At 46.8% G+C, this 18,753-nt stretch overlaps 1 protein-coding gene across 1 annotated transcript; it reads left to right on the plus strand.

Moving 5' to 3' along the window:
- The first annotated feature begins 3,133 nt into the window (after positions 1-3,133).
- Positions 3,134-5,605, plus strand: LOC138365712 (sodium/potassium/calcium exchanger 1-like). The gene is made up of 2 exons (XM_069326208.1): positions 3,134-3,260; positions 4,911-5,605. Exons 1-2 carry the CDS (start codon positions 3,134-3,136, stop codon positions 5,603-5,605), a joined length of 822 nt encoding a protein of 273 aa, XP_069182309.1.
- Positions 5,606-18,753: the final 13,148 nt, after the last annotated feature.

Consider the following 18,753-nt stretch of genomic DNA (forward strand, 5'->3'; position numbering starts at 1 on the left):
ACCCCCACAACCCCAGGCCAGCTGGGACCCCCACAACACCAGACCAGCTGGGACCCCCCACAACCCCAGGCCAGCTGGGACCCCCACAACCCCAGGCCAGCTGGGACCCCCACAACACCAGGCCAGCTGGGACCCCCCCAACAGTGATCACTCCTCCAGTCACGCCTCAGGAAAAAGGTGTTTACTCCACGTGGCGCAGAGGCTCGGGATTTCAAAGTGTCAACACGAAGTCGCTGAAAATGGTATTTCAAGATTCAGGTTATCTTGATGCCTTTTTGGCTGGCTTGAGACGGGGAACGGGAGGAGGGCGGGAAGGGGAGGAGAGAGTGAAGGAGAGAAGGGGAAGGAAGGAGAGAAGGGAGGGAATGGGCGGAGGTAGGGAAGAGGAGAGAGGGCAGGGGAGGGGACTAACACAAGGGCTCAGAAGCTCTTCACAGGGAAGTAACTCTAGCCAAGCAGCTTATCGCCTCAACAAAGTGAGGGCAGTAGCCCCGCTATACCTCGCTTCATACCACCAATAAATACTGACTTTACCGCTAAATCTTGCCCTAACTAGGTCAGGGGGTCAGCCTCTGCTGCAAACACACACATGTTGACTTAGTTTAGTTAAGTTCATTTATTATGCACCCCATACCCATCCTGTGGGCCGTAGTAGAAAGGGTTACAGAGGCACATAATGGGCTCAGGGACTGAATCTCATAATTCATTTAGTTAAGCAAGTTACAATCTTGATGTGTTAGTTACAACCTTCAATGCACATCGTCACATCAACAATGGGCTCGAGACCGACCACAAGTACAATCGAGGACACTTGTTTATGCCAAATGTGACGCATTAGCAAAACTTTACACCACCGTAATATTAACGTTTTCTCTAAATCGGCTTCTATAGGGTAGGTGGGTTGCTTGGGTTCACACGTTTGTAGTTAGGGAAAACAGTCGCATTTTGTTACGGAGGGGCAAATCGAGTGAACAATTATATTCCCCTTGACCATTCTCAGGGTCGACTCATAATATTGTGTGTGGTAAAAATTCACATTTTCCATAAGCCGGACGAAATTCTATGTGTGAGGTGAAGGCATCCTCATTTCTCATGTAAATCCCAGCGCATAAGCCTCATTTCTGGTGGGAAAGCCGGCGGTGAAAACCTCTCAGCACCGGAAGCCACCAGTGTAGGCTTCTGCACGCTGCCTCTGCCACAAAGCTGAATAACACATATTCATAAATTGCAAATACGTCGTGTTTACAGTTCCAGTTACCAGATGGTAACACCCTCAACACCTGCTGATAACACCCGCCTGGATGATGCCTTCCAACACCCGCCTGGATGATGCCTTCCAACACCCGCCTCGATGATGCCCCCCCAACACCCGCCTGGATGATGCCCTCCAACACCCGTTGGTAACACCACACCCGCCAAAATGATGCCCCCCCCCCAACACCCGCATGGATGATGCCCCCCCCCCAACACCCGCCTGGATGATGCCCCCCCCAACACCCGCCTGGATGATGCCCCCCCCAACACCCGCCTGGATGATGCCCCCAACACCCGCCTGGATGATGCCCCCCCCAACACCCGCCTGGATGATGCCCCCCAACACCCGCCTGGATGATGCCCCCCAACACCCGCCTGGATGATGCCCCCCAACACCCGCCTGGATGATGCCCCCAACACCCGCCTGGATGATGCCCCCCCCCCAACACCCGCTGATAACACCTCACCCGTCTGGTCGCGAGAAGAATCTTAACAAGAGAAAAATGGCGACTCCGAGCGCTCGATATATCCACTTTACTTTGATTTACGAATAAAGTATCGTTCAGGAGGGAATTTTCTGCCTCGGTCGGGGTATTACTAGCTCTCCCTCTCAGCCAGATCACAACTGCTGCACTCTCCAACACCCCGAAAACGCACAATATTATATATTCTATCCCTATTTTATACCTCCCTTTGGTTGTGTTTGTAGGGGACCCTTAGCTTTCAAGAAGAGGATTTGCAGCATCCGGAGAAGCCTTGTGGGCTACTACATTCTCTCGCATAGTGTAGTCATATACCACCCTCTTATATATGTAATGGTTTGATTTTATTTTAAACTTTATTTCACAAAATTGGGCTATAATATTGTTGACACACAAGGCCCAGAGTTAGTTGTCACAGGACGTCGAGGCCTCACGCTCCACAGATTCCAGGCAGCAATCACGAATATAGTATACTTTATCTCCTCTGTATTTTCAAGCTGAGACGCTCGAAAAGAAAGCTGGTGGCTCTAAGGTTTTTAGAGCCTCTTATTTTTTCGATTAGCTTAGAACTCAGAGTCTTAAAAAACTAGTGACCCTTTTACCCCTGGCACCAAGTGTCTCAGAAGCAATCGGGGAAAAACTGCGATGGTGATACAGTTTTTTGGGCTTGTGAGACTTTGCTGATTTCCTGTGGGTGGCAGCACCACCCGCATGTGTGACACTTAAGTCAATGTCGGTGTTAGTATGGGGGCTGATATGCAGGTGTAGTCCCACACCAACTGCTTGCCGTTCTATCTGTTCTCTGTGATCTCATCTGGGCATCCAACAGGATAATCAGAGTTATGGGGCATTAGGTAATGTAGCTCTTTCTCTGCTGGACAACCAACTGAGGTTAGGCTCCTCTTAATCATGTCATTAACTTCACTGAGTGCCAGCCTTCTGCATGAGATGCATGCCAGCTGCTGACATTGGGGCTACTAATAGGTAGTCACCCACATGAGGAGCTGCAACTATTGTGAGACAAGCAATGTTGCATGGTATTGTTACAGCATCTAGGCACACTGCAGCTGATCGGTTTACAATGGGGCCATCCCAGCTGGATTACTTGTGGCTTTAGATGGTGGTGGTTAGAGTGCAAGGGCCGCGAGAGAAACCCCAATTAGTGGTGCAGTGTATAAAGCTTGGCTCGTGTATTCCTGCCAGATGACCTAGGTAGTCCAGTATTGTTCCCCTCCACCAGCTTGTCCGCAGAGGAGGTCAGGAAGGAAGGTACAGAGAGTTGTGTGTTGTGTTGTGAGAACGATGAAGCCTCCCAAGTCTGACGGGAAGGGAGGATTCTTTCCCCTGCGGGTCATTTCACGAAGCGGTTGTATTCACAGGCATCTGGTGATGAGGTAATGTGCGTCGTGAGCATCATTGTCTTCAGTCCTCTCATCCATCCTATTCAGGTCAGCGAACTTCTTACCAAGGACCTCTCGATGGCCTTCGACCCAACAGGAACTCCAAATAGCGAGCGGGCTTTAGGTTTGGTTACATTGATATCGAGCAAAATAGCCTTCATTTGATTAATAATGCGCTGTTTGGAAGAAGTTTTCTCACTCTTCTAAGAATTCTGGGTGAGGCCAAGATTCGTTCGTTGCTCCTGAGTTATTCTTATGTCCTCCAGGAGGGAGCCTGGGGGAACCAGCTCCAATACTATCATCCAAGAAACTTCTTTAATAACTAATTGAGACAAGGTGATAAACAAGGGTGGTCATCCTACTGGACACCTTTTCGATGACCAGCATGAAGTACTTCGTCCCTTCTTATCATGTTAAAAGCATTTCTGAAATCCAGCTTGATCAGGGCCTCTTTGTCTATAATGTTAGCAATGAAAAGCTCAAGCTGCCTCCTCACACCTCGGGGAATGCCGAACCCGAGCTGTTTTGGTTTCAACATAATGGTTGCTGCCTGGCTAACTTTTCGTTGTTCGTAGCAGCCTTAGCGTAACCCGTCCTCTTGAACAGTACATCGCATTTTGATGTATAAACCACCTTAAGGTCTAAAGCTGATCAACCAAAAATCATAGCGGCTCACTAAATTGACATGATGTCCAGGTTTCTATTCATGGGTCCTAACCGAGGACCCATGAATAGAAACCTGGCACAATTTAGTACATCAGTTTAGTAACGTTGGGAGCGCTCGAGCGGACGGGCTGCTTAGCGTTGAGACCCCCAGAGATTATTGCCCACAGATATTGGTCTGATTCCTCCATCCTTTTCTCTTAAGAGCACAGATGGAGGCACCGAAAGAGAAAGGTCTCACGGCCTGTAGTCCGTTGCTAGGTAACCATGTGTTAACTAGCACAGGAGGTCCTGTGTAATGGTTGAGTATCTGTTTAATGTGGTTGGGTCTTAGCTCTGTGAACCCGCCTTTTCATCCTCGTGAGACGGACAAGGCTGCTTTACGGACCACAGATTAATCCACACTCAAGAGGTTCAGTTCTGTGACACCAACTAATGGAACACTGTCGTCAAGTGGAGCTGTGTGTGTGTGTGTGTGTGTGTGTGTGTGTGTGTGTGTGTGTGTGTGTGTGTGTGTGTGTGTGTGTGTGTGTGTGGGTGTGGGTGTGGGTGTGTTGTGTTTTAGGGTAATTCTTGAGTGCAACACTCACAACCCACAATTTGATTGACTGATTGATGGTTGGTGTTTAATTATATACTAACAATGATATTTTTTTTCCCTGTTTTAAGGGGTAAAAATTGGAGAGATAAAGCCATCCAATATAGTTTATTATTCCAGAACAACCTCTCTCTGTCTCTCTGTCTCTCTCTCTCTCACCCCCTGTCCCTGTCTATCTCTATTTATCCCTCGCTATCTTCTTGATCAGTAATCAAGCATTTCAAATAAAAATCTATCAGATGTATCGTCTTACACGGTAAGATAACTACATTAATTACCATCTCACCTTATCAGTGTCTTGGTCCATCACCGGAACGTTAGTTTTTTGAACAACATTAAACCTCATGCAATAAAAATCTTTCACCAATCCACGAAACATAATTAAATAGTTTCATCAAGCCATGAAAGGCAAGAGTAAGGGACCTACAACATGATCTAGACGATCAATTCTCACCCAGGAAGGAGCGCGCCCCTCCCACCGCCTCCTTGACGCGAAAACTGTCTGAAAATTAGATCCTGCATTGATTACTGACGAGAAGGGTCAGGCTGTAGGCGAGAAGCTGAGAGCAAGAGGCCAGGGGGAGGAGCACGAGGGCCAGGGGGAGGAGCACGAGGGCCAGGGGGAGGAGCAAGAGGGCCAGGGGGAGGAGCAAGAGGGCCAGGGGGAGGAGCACGAGGGCCAGGGGGAGGAGCAAGAGGACCAGGGGGAGGAGCAAGAGGGCCAGAGGGAGGAGCACGAGGGCCAGGGGGAGGAGCACGAGGGCCAGGGGGAGGAGCAAGAGGGCCAGGGGGAGGAGCACGAGGGCCAGGGGGAGGAGCACGAGGGCCAGGGGGAGGAGCACGAGGGCCAGAGGGAGGAGCAAGAGGGCCAGGGGGAGGAGCAAGAGGGCCAGGGGGAGGAGCACGAGGGCCAGGGGGAGGAGCAAGAGGGCCAGGGGGAGGAGCAAGAGGGCCAGAGGGAGGAGCACGAGGGCCAGGGGGAGGAGCACGAGGGCCAGGGGGAGGAGCAAGAGGGCCAGGGGGAGGAGCACGAGGGCCAGGGGGAGGAGCACGAGGGCCAGGGGGAGGAGCAAGAGGGCCAGGGGGAGGGGCAAGAGGGCCAGGGGGAGGGGCAAGAGGGCCAGGGGGAGGAGCACGAAGGCCAGGGGGAGGAGCACGAGGGCCAGGGGGAGGAGCAAGAGGCAAGGAAGAGCAGGCAAATTGAATGAGCAAGAGACCAAAGTTGGAATTAAAAGGGTGGAGGAAGAAGTAAGAGGGCAGAGTGAGGAGCAAGAAGTCCTGGGCTCGAGATACAGGAAGTCAGTGGGAAGTGAGACAAGCACACGGAGAAAACAAAAAGCAAGAGACCACGGAGATTAACAAGAAACCAGAGAGAGAGAGAGAGAGAGAGAGAGAGAGAGAGAGAGAGAGAGAGAGAGAGAGAGAGAGAGAGAGAGAGAGAGAGAGAGAGAGAGAGAGAGAGAGAGGGAGGCTGGTGCTCGTGCACTATATATCGACGTGAGAGCCGGCCAGAGACCGGTGTAGTGTTGCCTGATGGACAACGTTTGGTGAGAGAGGAGGAGCGCCTCTGACCCGCCTCACTCCACCTCCACCTTAACACACTATCCTTCACAAATGTTGCTTGAACATCTTTATCATTCTCAGGATATTTTTGTACAAGAGACATGTAAAACTTCCAAAGCAAATTTCTTACTTCTCCTCTTTAACCTTTATCGTTTATACTTCTTAAACAAGTATGATGTAAACAAGTAAACTTAAACAAGTAAAAATACTATTTTAAGAATATTTTATTTTGAGAGAAGTGAAGAAAATTTAATTTGAATTTGACGGCGTCTCTTATCTTGGAAGCATCTTGATGCTGCCGTGGAGATAACAACATCTTGCCTTCAGTAATGGCTGTTCGTTGCTCTAACTTTTTATATTTTTATATATATATTTACGATATTTCCATGAACAAACTGTGGTTTCCATGGTAAGCCAATTTTCATGAAATATTATCCAGGACCCCGCAGGTGGCGAGTGGCTCAAAATCTATGAATAAGTTTACTCACAACCAATGAATGTTAAACATGTATTAGCGTTGAGGCCTGGTGGATGCGCGTGAGAGGGGCGTCTGGAGACCAGGAGCTCAACTCCTCTCTAACTGCTGGGTAATGTGGTGTTATTTATGGTGCCAAAGTGCATAGGTGAGGAAGGAATAACATGAACAAATCCACAAGGGCCGTGACGAGGATTCGAACCTGCGTCCGGGAGCATCCCAGACACTGCCTTAATGTTTGGGATGCTCCCGGACGCAGGTTCCAACCCTCGTCACGGCCCTTGTGGATTTGTTCATTTGATGCATCACGTTATTGTGATCTGTGTGTAAGGAATAACATCTGTGATGGTTGTGGCACATCCTTCCTTAACCTCCAGACACACACACACACACACACACACAACACACACACACACACGAGACAGAGTCCTGCGTCAGAAGAGGACGGAGACACAAGAGAGACCATATAACCCCAAGTCAACACGTTTACAGCATTCGGCAACTCGGAAAAAAGAAACCTTCCCCGTTGTATTGAAATTTAATAAATTTAGATTTAAGAAAGCCCTGGGTAAATACTGGTTTGGAAACAGGGTTGTAGATTTATGGAACAAATTACCGGGTAACATAACATATACGCCACATATACCGTACGCCACATCAGACATAGATTAAACCAGATTATTAACCTTGTATTTTGGTATGCTGTAGCAACAGCCATACTACAAGCAGCAGTATCCATGTATACCATACTAGAAGCAGCAGTATCCATGTATACCATACAAGAAGCAGCAGTATCCATGTATACTTTGGTCAACGGCAACACAAACACATCATCAAGATAAGTCTACTAGCTCACTGAGATAATAGTCTACTAGCTCACTGGGATAATAGTCTACTAGCTCACTGGGATAATAGTCTACTAGCTCACTGGGATAATAGTCTACTAGCTCACTGGGATAATAGTCTACTAGCTCACTGGGATAATAGTCTACTAGCTCACTGGGATAATAGTCTACTAGCTCACTGGGATAATAGTCTACTAGCTCACTGAGATAATAGTCTACTAGCTCACTGGGATAATAGTCTACTAGCTCACTGGGATAATAGTCTACTAGCTCACTGGGATAATAGTCTACTAGCTCACTGGGATAATAGTCTACTAGCTCACTGGGATAATAGTCTACTAGCTCACTGGGATAATAGTCTACTAGCTCACTGGGATAATAGTCTACTAGCTCACTGGGATAATAGTCTACTAGCTCACTGGGATAATAGTCTACTAGCTCACTGGGATAATAGTCTACTAGCTCACTGGGATAATAGTCTACTAGCACACTGAGATAATAGTCTACTAGCTCACTCCGACCCTGTACAGCCTCCGTTTGTACAGGGTCGGAGTTCGATTCCCAATAGCCCAAGTGGCTGGACATTGTTCTTTCACCCCGTCCTCATATCCCAATCCCTTGTCCTCACTTTTCTATCAGGTACTATATCGACTAAGCGATGTCGCCTGACAACCCTCACTTCTTGCAAGGTCGGCGTTCGATCCCCGATGGTGCAAACGGTTGGGCAGTGTTCCTTTACTTCGTCCTCATGTCAAAAAGTCTTGTCTTCAGATCCCTGACAATTTGCATGGGATCGTACTGGCTTAGTGCTTTCTCCCATGATTACCTCAGTTCATGTTTAGGTCAAAACGTTCCTAGTGTTGCCTGCTAAATGTGTGTGTGGGAGTGTAAAGCTTGTATCTTATCTACTGTGTGTGTGGGAGAGTATAAAGCTTGTATCTTATCTACTGTGTGTGTGGAAGAGTGTAAAGCTTGTATCTTATCTACTGTGTGTGTGGGAGTGTGTAAAGCTTGTATCTTATCTACTGTGTGGACACGTGTGTGTGTGTGTATCACTATGGTAAAGTGGGTGACTGGTTTAAAGCTCTGGAGTTACAAGGGCTGGGCCGGTGAAGGCGATTCAGGATTACAGATACTTTGCATTTTTAGCTCATGGTATTTGTGTCAGAATTTTGGTTATGCATGAGTATTTAAATTGGGATATTAGGTGTAATGCTGGTTTATGGTGATGCTAAGTCATTTTAATGTGTGTACTCACCTAATTGTACTCACCTAATTGTGCTTGCGGGGGTTGAGCTTTGGCTCTATGGTCCCGCCTCTCAACCGTCAATCAACTGGTGTACAAATTCCTGAGCCTACTGGGCTCTATCATATCTACATTTGAAACTGTGTATGGAGTCAGCCTCCACCACATCACTTCCTAGTGCATTCCATTTACTAACTACTCTGACACTGTGTGTGTGTGTGTGTGTGTGTGTGTGTGTGTGTGTGTGTGTGTGTGTGCGTGTGTGTGTGTGTGTGTGTGTGTGTGTGTGTGTGTGTGTGTGTGAGTGTGTGTGAGTGTGTGTGTGTGTGTGTGTGTGTGTGTGTGTGTGTGTGTGAGTGTGTGTGTGTGTGTGTGTGTGCGTGTGTGTGTGTGTGTGTGTGTGTGTGTGTGTGTGTGTGTGTGTGTGTGTGTGTGTGTGTGTGTGTGTGTGTGTGTGTGGAAAAAAAACATTTAAATTTTGAATTTAAAAAAAAATAAAATATATGTCTATGGAAACGTGCCCGAGTCTCGCCTTACCCGGGAGTCGAACCTAAGAACAATCTGGGTGTGAAAAGACTGAGCTAATCATGGTTCCAACTCTGCTATGAGACTACCAAACATATACCCGGGCCAATAATTATATTAAATCTTAGCTTGCAGAGGATGTCCACCTGGCCATAGTCATATTCTGACGCTCCGTCTACCTTCACTCGTGTCTATGTAACAGCTCCAAAACAACCTAAATTGTCTTTTAATTGGATTATATCCTCGCTTACACGCTGGCTTGATGCCGTCGGCTACACCCCCTTGCTGCTGCTGCTGCTGCTGCTGCTGCTGCTGTTGCTGTTGCCGCTGCTGCCGCTGCTGCTGCTGCTGCTGCTGCTGCTGTTTGCGGCACGAAGCACCTCGCTTCAATGTGTTTTATCTCGATTTTCAAGGGCATGAGTTATTTCATATTTTCTTATGATAAATACCTATGGCAGAGGAAGCGTTATTACCAGCAAATTATATTCTATATTAAATAACTTATATTAAAGTTTATATCTTGCGGAAAGTAATAAAGCTCACATTAATTTGATCACTTTCTAGGCGAGGCGTAGAGCACAGGGAAGCAGGAGCAGCACATTGGACGCCACGCGGGAAATGTTGCATGTTCAATGACAGGCAGGCGAAGTTGCGTCTCCGGTAATATGTAGGAAAACATGAACTTTCGGTCGCATTCGTGGAATATTTACACCTTCGACGGTATGTGGGGATATTTGCATGTGTGTGAGGTGGCCTGGAGGCTGTGACGGGCGTCCGGGAGGTTGGGAGCGGCCCAGGCACGCCAGGGAGAGACCCAAATCCCCAAGCAATAAGAGTCCAGCCACCAGGCTGTTTGGTGGTGTGTGAGGCAGGCTTGGCTGGGGAGGTGAGCAGTAGCACGCAGCGCTGCACTGTTGGGTAAACTCCACGTACTTGCTTAATACAGTTTGGAAGGACCGAGTCTCTCAACTCCTGGGGTCTCGCTTTTATACCTGGTGTGTTGTAGAATGCAGTGACCTACAGACTCCAATGTCCGCTAGCTCAGTCTTTGGTTTGTACAACCCGGGCGAAACAAATACATTAGGATATCTAATTAAATACATTAGGATATCAAACACATTTACACACAGATTAAGCGTCCGCGCTTAAATCTAAGGATGCATGTAGCGTCTAATAATACAAATTCAACATTCTTTTGTGTGTGTTTCCTTTAGACTGAAAAGTGTCCCCCCATATATCTCTGTGGGTCACCTGTGTGTGTAGCTTCCATATGTGTTTCTAGGTACCTTACTGGACATCACACGACTCCAACCACTTGTACATCCCACAGCCACACACACATGTGTACATGTACATCCCACAGCCACACACACATGTGTACATGTACATCCCACAGCCACACACATCTGTACTTGTACATCCCACAGCCACACACATCTGTACTTGTACATCCCACAGCCACACACACATGTGTACTTGTACATCCCACAGCCACACACACATGTGTACATGTACATCCCACAGCCACACACACATGTGTACATGTACATCCCACAGCCACACATATCTGTACTTGTACATCCCACAGCCACACACATCTGTACTTGTACATCCCACAGCCACACACACATGTGTACATGTACATCCCACAGCCACACACACATGTGTACATGTACATCCCACAGCCACACACATCTGTACTTGTACATCCCACAGCCACACACACATGTGTACATGTACATCCCACAGCCACACACATCTGTACTTGTACATCCCACAGCCACACACACATGTGTACATGTACATCCCACAGCCACACACACATGTGTACATGTACATCCCACAGCCACACACATCTGTACTTGTACATCCCACAGCCACACACACATGTGTACATGTACATCCCACAGCCACACACACATGTGTACATGTACATCCCACAGCCACACACACATGTGTACATGTACATCCCACAGCCACACACACATGTGTACATGTACATCCCACAGCCACACACACATGTGTACATGTACATCCCACAGCCACACACACATGTGTACATGTACATCCCACAGCCACACACACATGTGTACATGTACATCCCACAGCCACACACACATCTGTACTTGTACATCCCACAGCCACACACACATCTGTACTTGTACATCCCACAGCCACACACATGTGTACATGTACATCCCACAGCCACACACACATCTGTACTTGTACATCCCACAGCCACACACACATGTGTACATGTACATCCCACAGCCACACACACATCTGTACTTGTACATCCCACAGCCACACACACATGTGTACTTGTACATCCCACAGCCACACACATCTGTACTTGTACATCCCACAGCCACACACACATGTGTACATGTACATCCCACAGCCACACACACATGTGTACTTGTACATCCCACAGCCACACACATCTGTACTTGTACATCCCACAGCCACACACACATGTGTACATGTACATCCCACAGCCACACACACATGTGTACTTGTACATCCCACAGCCACACACACATGTGTACATGTACATCCCACAGCCACACACACATGTGTACTTGTACATCCCACAGCCACACACATCTGTACTTGTACATCCCACAGTCACACACATCTGTACTTGTACATCCCACAGCCATTGTCCCATCGTTTAGGCAATCATTTGCTTGCCATCTAATAGCTGATTATCCACTGTATACAATTTGTTTCCAAATAATGTTATTTTCTGATTACTTTTGCCTCCAGAGCAAAATTGGCTAATTAGTCCCCCTTAAACTCTGCTTTAGTCTTTGCTTAAGACAGCTTAGGGAAGAGGTGTTGAAGGTGTCTAAAGGCTGCCGACATGAAACAATGTGTCACAGCTCTAGATAAGACGTCGTCAGCCTTTAAGACGTCTTCACATGAGCTCTCAAGAGATAAAGGTTACAGCAAAGTTTGAGGGAAATATTACGGGCTCACCATAGCCCGTGCTACATGGACACTTCGTTCGGAGTAGCTAAATCTGAAACAACATTTGAGGGGGGGGAATAATACTCCATTTCCTCTACTTTGCAGTCATAAGCAATCAATAAATGGCGCTTAAAACCTAATAACAAAAAGTGTGTTACACTGTGTTATGGAGCGAAGTAAAGGCAGCTTTAAGACGATTTAATGGGATGATGTGTTTAACAGGCTCCGGGCCCAAGAGGCCTCACGTAGTAACCTACAAATCTTAAGAGCCACCAATTAGAGCTCTCTGCAATCCTGGCCTTACGCTCTCAACACCACAATGGCTTCCAACAAAGCTTTAACAGTTGTCAAAGAGAGAGAGACGCCATGCGTGGGACCTGTTGACCGGCCCAAACATAACACAATATTGTGTAATGTTAATAGGCAACTCCACCAGGAAGCCAGTCAGAAAATGAAATAATGAAAGTTGTGGAGCGCGTGAAAGTTGCTGGGGCAAGTGACACACAGGCCAACTTGTCGCTCACTCTCGCTCCCTCATCAAGTACTCGCAGAAAATTACTAAACAACTTTTCAACTCAAGGCCGGAAATATAGTTCCAGCATTGACGCAACACGTTCATAACGTGAGACCTGTGGCTGTGTGTCTTTACCCGTGACCTTAATGACCTTCAGACATGACTTTGACCCTTCGCAGTGACCTTAACCTTCAGCCCTGACACTGACCCTTCGCCCTGACCTTAACCTTCAGCCCTGACATTGACCCTTCGCCCTGACCTTAACCTTCAGCCCTGACATTGACCCTTCGCCCTGACCTTAACCTTCAGCCCTGACATTGACCCTTCGCCCTGACCTTAACCTTCAGCCCTGACATTGACCCTTCGCCCTGACCTTAACCTTCAGCCCTGACATTGACCCTTCGCCCTGACCTTAACCTTCAGCCCTGACATTGACCCTTCGCCCTGACCTTAACCTTCAACCCTGACATTAACCTTCAGCCCTGACATTAACCTTCAACCCTGACATTAACCTTCAGCCCTGACATTAACCTTCAGCCCTGACATTAACCTTCAGCCCTGACCTTAACCTTCAGCCCTGACAATAACCTTTAGTCACGACCTTCCCCTTTGGTTATAACCTTGACTTTTCGTCATGCCCTTTAACCAACACCTTAAACTTTGGCAATGATTTTGACCATTGGCCATGAGGGTGACAGTCCTGAGAGAGTGTGATGGTGTGTTGTGAAGGTCTGTCTTCCTGGCCTCTGCTCACACACCTCTCCATACACCCTTCCAACACCCTCCCCAGCCCCCACCCAACCCATTAACTAACAAGCAGGGTCTGGCCCCTCCTCCTGCCCTCAACAAATATTATGAGTATAGGTTTAATTAAGAGTTTTGGCAGGACTCGAGGCGCCAACTGGGCCATCAAGCCTCACCTCCACCAACAGGTAAAGCCACGCGGCCTGCGGCTCCGGGTGTAGACACCGTGAATGTCGACGCGGTCTCCAGGGAGCTTCGTGCACTAAACAACAAAGGCCTATAATTATCCATTACAGGCACATCAAAAAGTCTAATTAATATTTCATGAGGGCTAATTAATATTTCATTAGACTCATTATATCCCAACAATTCTCAAATACTATTGATAAACTCAACTGCAGGTTCTTATATATAAGACAATTATTAGGGGCATAAGAGTGGGTTCATGCCGGGGACTCCAAGGACGCCCCCGGCACACGCATTACCGACCGGACCATGATGAGCTCATGGTCCGGTCGGTAATGTTACAGATGTTAACACTGCTAAGCAGTGTTAACATCTAGCAAGAGCACCATCTGCTGACGTGAACCTGTTTACTGCCTATCCATGATTAGGTCAAGTTGAGGTTAATTTAGGTTAAGGTTAGGTTAGGTACGTTAATACGTAACCAAAAATTCAAAATCTATTTGAGTATCCTCAAGAATTTAATTTAAAGAGAACTACATTCTTCAGACCGTTTCAACGAGATCGAGTTAAGCATAGACTTTTTATATTTTAAGCCAATAATTTATAATATAGTAAAGTTATAACTTGAGAATATTTTATGTTTAGGACGAAAGTTTACTTGTCAGTTTACAAGTAGACTATTATTGGAACCTTAATATGCTTTTTATCACAAATATCTAGATAACTATCTAGGTGGTACGAGGGTGGGTGTGGTGTCTCATTCTAATCACTTGACTCTGATAACTGCCTTTACATTTAGTCTTGACCAAGTGTCAACTGTCAGTAGAACTATTCATCTACTTTCCATCATCATTATATAATCGGAGTTAGGCAACTGTTGTGGCTTGCATCCTGGGTAAGGTCAGTAGTTGGCCAGGGGGGGGGGCGCCTGGGCCTTCCACAGGCTTCCTGTCCCCACCAAGAGGGAGAAACACCCCCCGTGACACGGGAACGTTGTCTCGAAGAGAAGCAGGTAACGACACATTAGCAGGTAACGACACATTAGCAGGTAACGACACATTAGCAGGTGACGACACATTAGCAGGTAACGACACATTAGCAGGTAACGACACATTAGCAGGTAACGACACATTAGCAGGTAACGACACATTAGCAGGTAACGACACATTAGCCACTACAGTGTTCCCACACCTGCTCCTTCCACCTAATAAGTCGTATTACTTTATTTCCACAATCCCCAATTCATTAAACCAAATATGTGACGCAGTATTAAAAATTACAAACACTGTAATATTCACGTTTTCTATGTATCGGCCACGATAGGTTAGGTAGGTCGATTAGGTTCGTACGTTAGGCAAAACAGTTGTATTTTTTACGGAGTGGCGAATTGAGAGACCGAGGCTGGCGACGAGCACTTGAACAGCTGAAAATGCTAAGTTCAACACTGACGTTATTGTATTATGGTGTTAGTAGTGTTGTGTCCTGCAACAGACTGTGGCTCTCCACCACGCTCCTCACCTAAGATAATCAAGATAAGCAAGATAATCAAGATAGATAATCAAGATAGATAATCAAGATAATCAAGAACAAACGAGACTCCTTAGAGCCCCCTATACCTTACGTCCTTCATATCACTCGTCTATAGTGTCAAAAACCCCCCAGATCTTTGTATCTGTAATGTCACTCATCCTCTCTTCTCAACACTCTGACCAGCTTTGTATCAGTCATGTTTAATCTCACAAGTCTTGTGAAACCTTTACATCTGTCATCTATGATCTCAAAGATCCCGAGAGACTTTTACAACTGTCATCTATAATCTAAAACCAATAGCTGGAAACCCTTGCAGCTGTAACGTCCCTCACTCATCTGTGACCTCAAAAATAGCAGGGGGCGAGCTTTGCATCTGTCATCTCGCACGAGGAGGAGGAGGTGGAGGCGGCAGCATCCAGCGCCGCCATGTGGAGCGAGAACTGTCAATTAGGGTCCCCAGCCAGCCATCCCACCGAGACAGGATCAGCTGTCGTGGCCGCCAACGAGTCTGTTTGCCTGAAGGCGGCTCCCATTGCAGGCCACCGCCTCGCTATTTTCCTCCCGACGATTTTCTATTTATCTCCCACCTCCTCCTCCGCCTCCTCCTCCGCCTCCTCCTGTTCTCTTATATCTGCAGTTGCAATCCCCCGAGCTGCTCAGACCAGTTCTCTTCATGGCTTGCAGAGAAACTCTTAGCTTTTATATATTGGCACTTATCTTTTCTATGTGTGAAGCTTTTTTTCTTGTATGTTGTGTCCTTTCTGTCTGCTATCTGAGGAGCTCGATAGTCTGTGACAACTAGCTTTGTACCTTGTACACAACCAACTTTGTTTAATAAGGTTTTGGATAAAATAATTTCAAATGTAATTGGTAGGAGAAGACAATATGTGAGAGCCCCCACAAGACTTCACTCGGGTGCTGCATATTCTCTTCTATGATGCTCAGGGTTCCCTACAAACACAACCAGAGGTGGTGTGTGTAGGGAACACCACCTCTCTGTTCTTAATATACACAGTAATTGTTTATTCTAAATAATAGCACAATTACTTATTCTAAATAATTACTCTGTATATCTCTGAAACTCTGAATATAACATGTAAATTTAAGATAAAATTGTGTCCTCACTTTACGCTCAGCGTAATATATCATCAGTTTTTTCATTCAATATATACAAAACAAACGCAGTTGCTGCACTCTTTAATTGTAAAAAATAAGAAAAGATGTAATGCCTTGATACACAAAACACACACAGCAGTGTATGACTGTGTCTGGAGACGGGCTTCGGACGTAGACCTGTGATACGATCTCCCAGGTACTTATTTACTGTTAGCTAACAGGAGCATCAGGGTGAAGGAAACTGCCCATTGTTTCTCGCCGGCGCCCGGGATGGAACCCGGGACCACAGGATTACGCGTCCAGTGTTGTGTCCGCTCAGCCACCGGGTCCCTCCGGGCACAGCATACTGGGTGGTTGGTCAGTAAGTTGTTGTGGTGGCCTTAATCACCCTCCAGATGCTGACGCGCTTTAATAACGCTCCAGTGACTGACAGGCCTTAATAGCCCTCCAGAGGCTGACTCACCTTAATAACACTAGAGGATGACTGGCTTTAATAACCCTCCAGAAGTTTATAAGCCTTATTAACCATCTAGAGGTTAAAGGCCTTTAGCTTATCTTAAGGTTTTCTTGAGGTTGTCTTGAGATGATTTCGGGGCTTTTTTTTTTTTTAGTGTCCCCGCGGCCCGGTCCTCGACCATGCCTCCACCCCCAGGAAGCAGCCCGTGACAGCTGACTAACACCCAGGTACCTATTTTTACTGCTAGGTAACAGGGGCATAGGGTGAAAGAAACTCTGCCCATTGTTTCTCGCCGGCGCCTGGGATCGAGGCCAGGACCACAGGATCATAAGTCCAGCGTGCAGTCCGCTCGGTCGACCGGCTCCCCTCTGACCCAAACCAAACCAAACACTAAGGTTATCAAACCATGTGAAGAGCTTCTAATGTGCGGGGCGTTGACCTGACCGTCAGCTTAATAACCGGGACCAACCCACCTACCCAGGCTGATGCCTATTAGTCAGAGATTACCGACAAATTGGGTCGCTTTCATTCCAGTGAATATAGTCGTAATGGCTTGCCGCTTTCCCCCTGATAATTCCCTCTCCTCCCTCATTCCCGTGACACCCCACAATTAGAACGCTGCCTCTCACTGAACTATAATACGTGTGTGTGAGGACGCCTGTTATTGCCACTATAAAAATAGACATTATTAACGCTGACTAAAAATAAACTTGGCACAAACTGAACTATATTACTTGATAATATTTAGCGAAATAACACAATAGACGAAGGTGTTCGTCTTATGCAGTTTAATGAAATGATAAAGTGAACGAAAATTATGTATAAACACAAACAAGACAAGATAAACACCCTCGGCTTGGAAGAAGCAGAGTAAACAAGGCACCAGCTGCCTCCACTAGAACAGCTTACGTAATGAAACTAAGCCACCACCTTAAGCCAGGAGATAAGAGGCAGCAATGGGCAAGATCACCACACACACACACACACACATAATCAACTGGCAGTTGATTGATGCTTGAGAGGCGGGACCAAAGAGCTAGAGCTCAACCCCCGCAAGCACAACTAGGTAATTACAACTAGATGAGTATACACACACACACACAACTAGGTAAGTACAACTAGGTAAGTGAACACACACACACACACACACACACACACACACACACACACACACACACACACACACACACACACACACACACATTTAGGAGAGGTAAGGAGGCATTTAGGGCGCTTTACACTGCCTATGAGAGGCCAGTCTTAGAGTATGCCGGCCCCTCATGGAGTCCACATCTGAAGAAACATATAAGGAAACTGGAAAAAGTTTGCAACGAGACTCGTCCCAGCGTTACGAGGGATGGAATATGAAGAGCGCCTGAAGGAACTGAGCCTTACGACACTAGAAAAAAAGAAGGGAGAGGGGGGGATATGATAGGAACGTATAAAATACTCAGGGGGATTGACAGAGGAGACATAGACGAAATGTTCACACAGAATAGTAACAGAAAGAGGGGACATGGGTGGAAGCTGGAAACTCAGATGAGTCACAGAGATGTTAGGAAGTTTTCTTTTAGCATGAGAGTAGTAATTTAGTAAAGAGTAGTAAGAGAGTAGTCTCATAATTTTTAAACCTGTATCGAACCCTGTTACCTAGCAGTAAATAGGTACCTGGGTGTTAGTCAGCTGTCACGGGCTGCTTCCTGGGGGTGGAGGCCTGGTCAAGGACCGGGCCGCGGGGACACTAAAAAAGCCCCGAAATCAACTCAAGATAACCTCAAGATAACTGGTCTCAACTAGTCACTTCCGCTTATTTACGACTCTTCAACTAGTGAAGTTCCTTGTACCATCGCCGGGCTTCATCAGTCATCAGCTTCCATGTGGTCTACTGTTCCTCATGTGTTTGATTAGTTCCTCTTGTACTATCATATATTACCATATCCGCCACATTCCTTCTTTCGAGTATCTTCAGTCGTTCTTCAAATCTTATGAACGATTATTGCAAATCTTGCAATCTTTTCTAGTTTTGCGTCTCGTTTATTGAAGAGGAGTTCCAGGCTGGGACGGCATACTCAAGAATGGGTCACGCATATGAACACAGCACTCGTAAGGGCTCCTTGTCTAAGTACCTGACGACCATCCACATGTTTGGCACTGTGGCTTTACTGATATTATGTTGTGTTTG

The sequence above is a fragment of the Procambarus clarkii genome, chromosome 17 (genome assembly GCF_040958095.1).
Source record: "Procambarus clarkii isolate CNS0578487 chromosome 17, FALCON_Pclarkii_2.0, whole genome shotgun sequence".
Classification (NCBI taxonomy): Eukaryota; Metazoa; Arthropoda; class Malacostraca; order Decapoda; family Cambaridae; genus Procambarus; species Procambarus clarkii.

Excerpts from the sequence above, each read along its gene's own strand:
- LOC138365712 (XM_069326208.1), top strand. The coding sequence starts at position 3,134 with ATGTGCGTCGTGAGCATCATTGTCTTCAGTCCTCTCATCCATCCTATT. Across the intron at positions 3,261-4,910 it reads AAATAGCGAGCGGGCTTTAG|ATCCTGCATTGATTACTGAC; the intron begins GTTTGGTTACAT and ends TCTGAAAATTAG.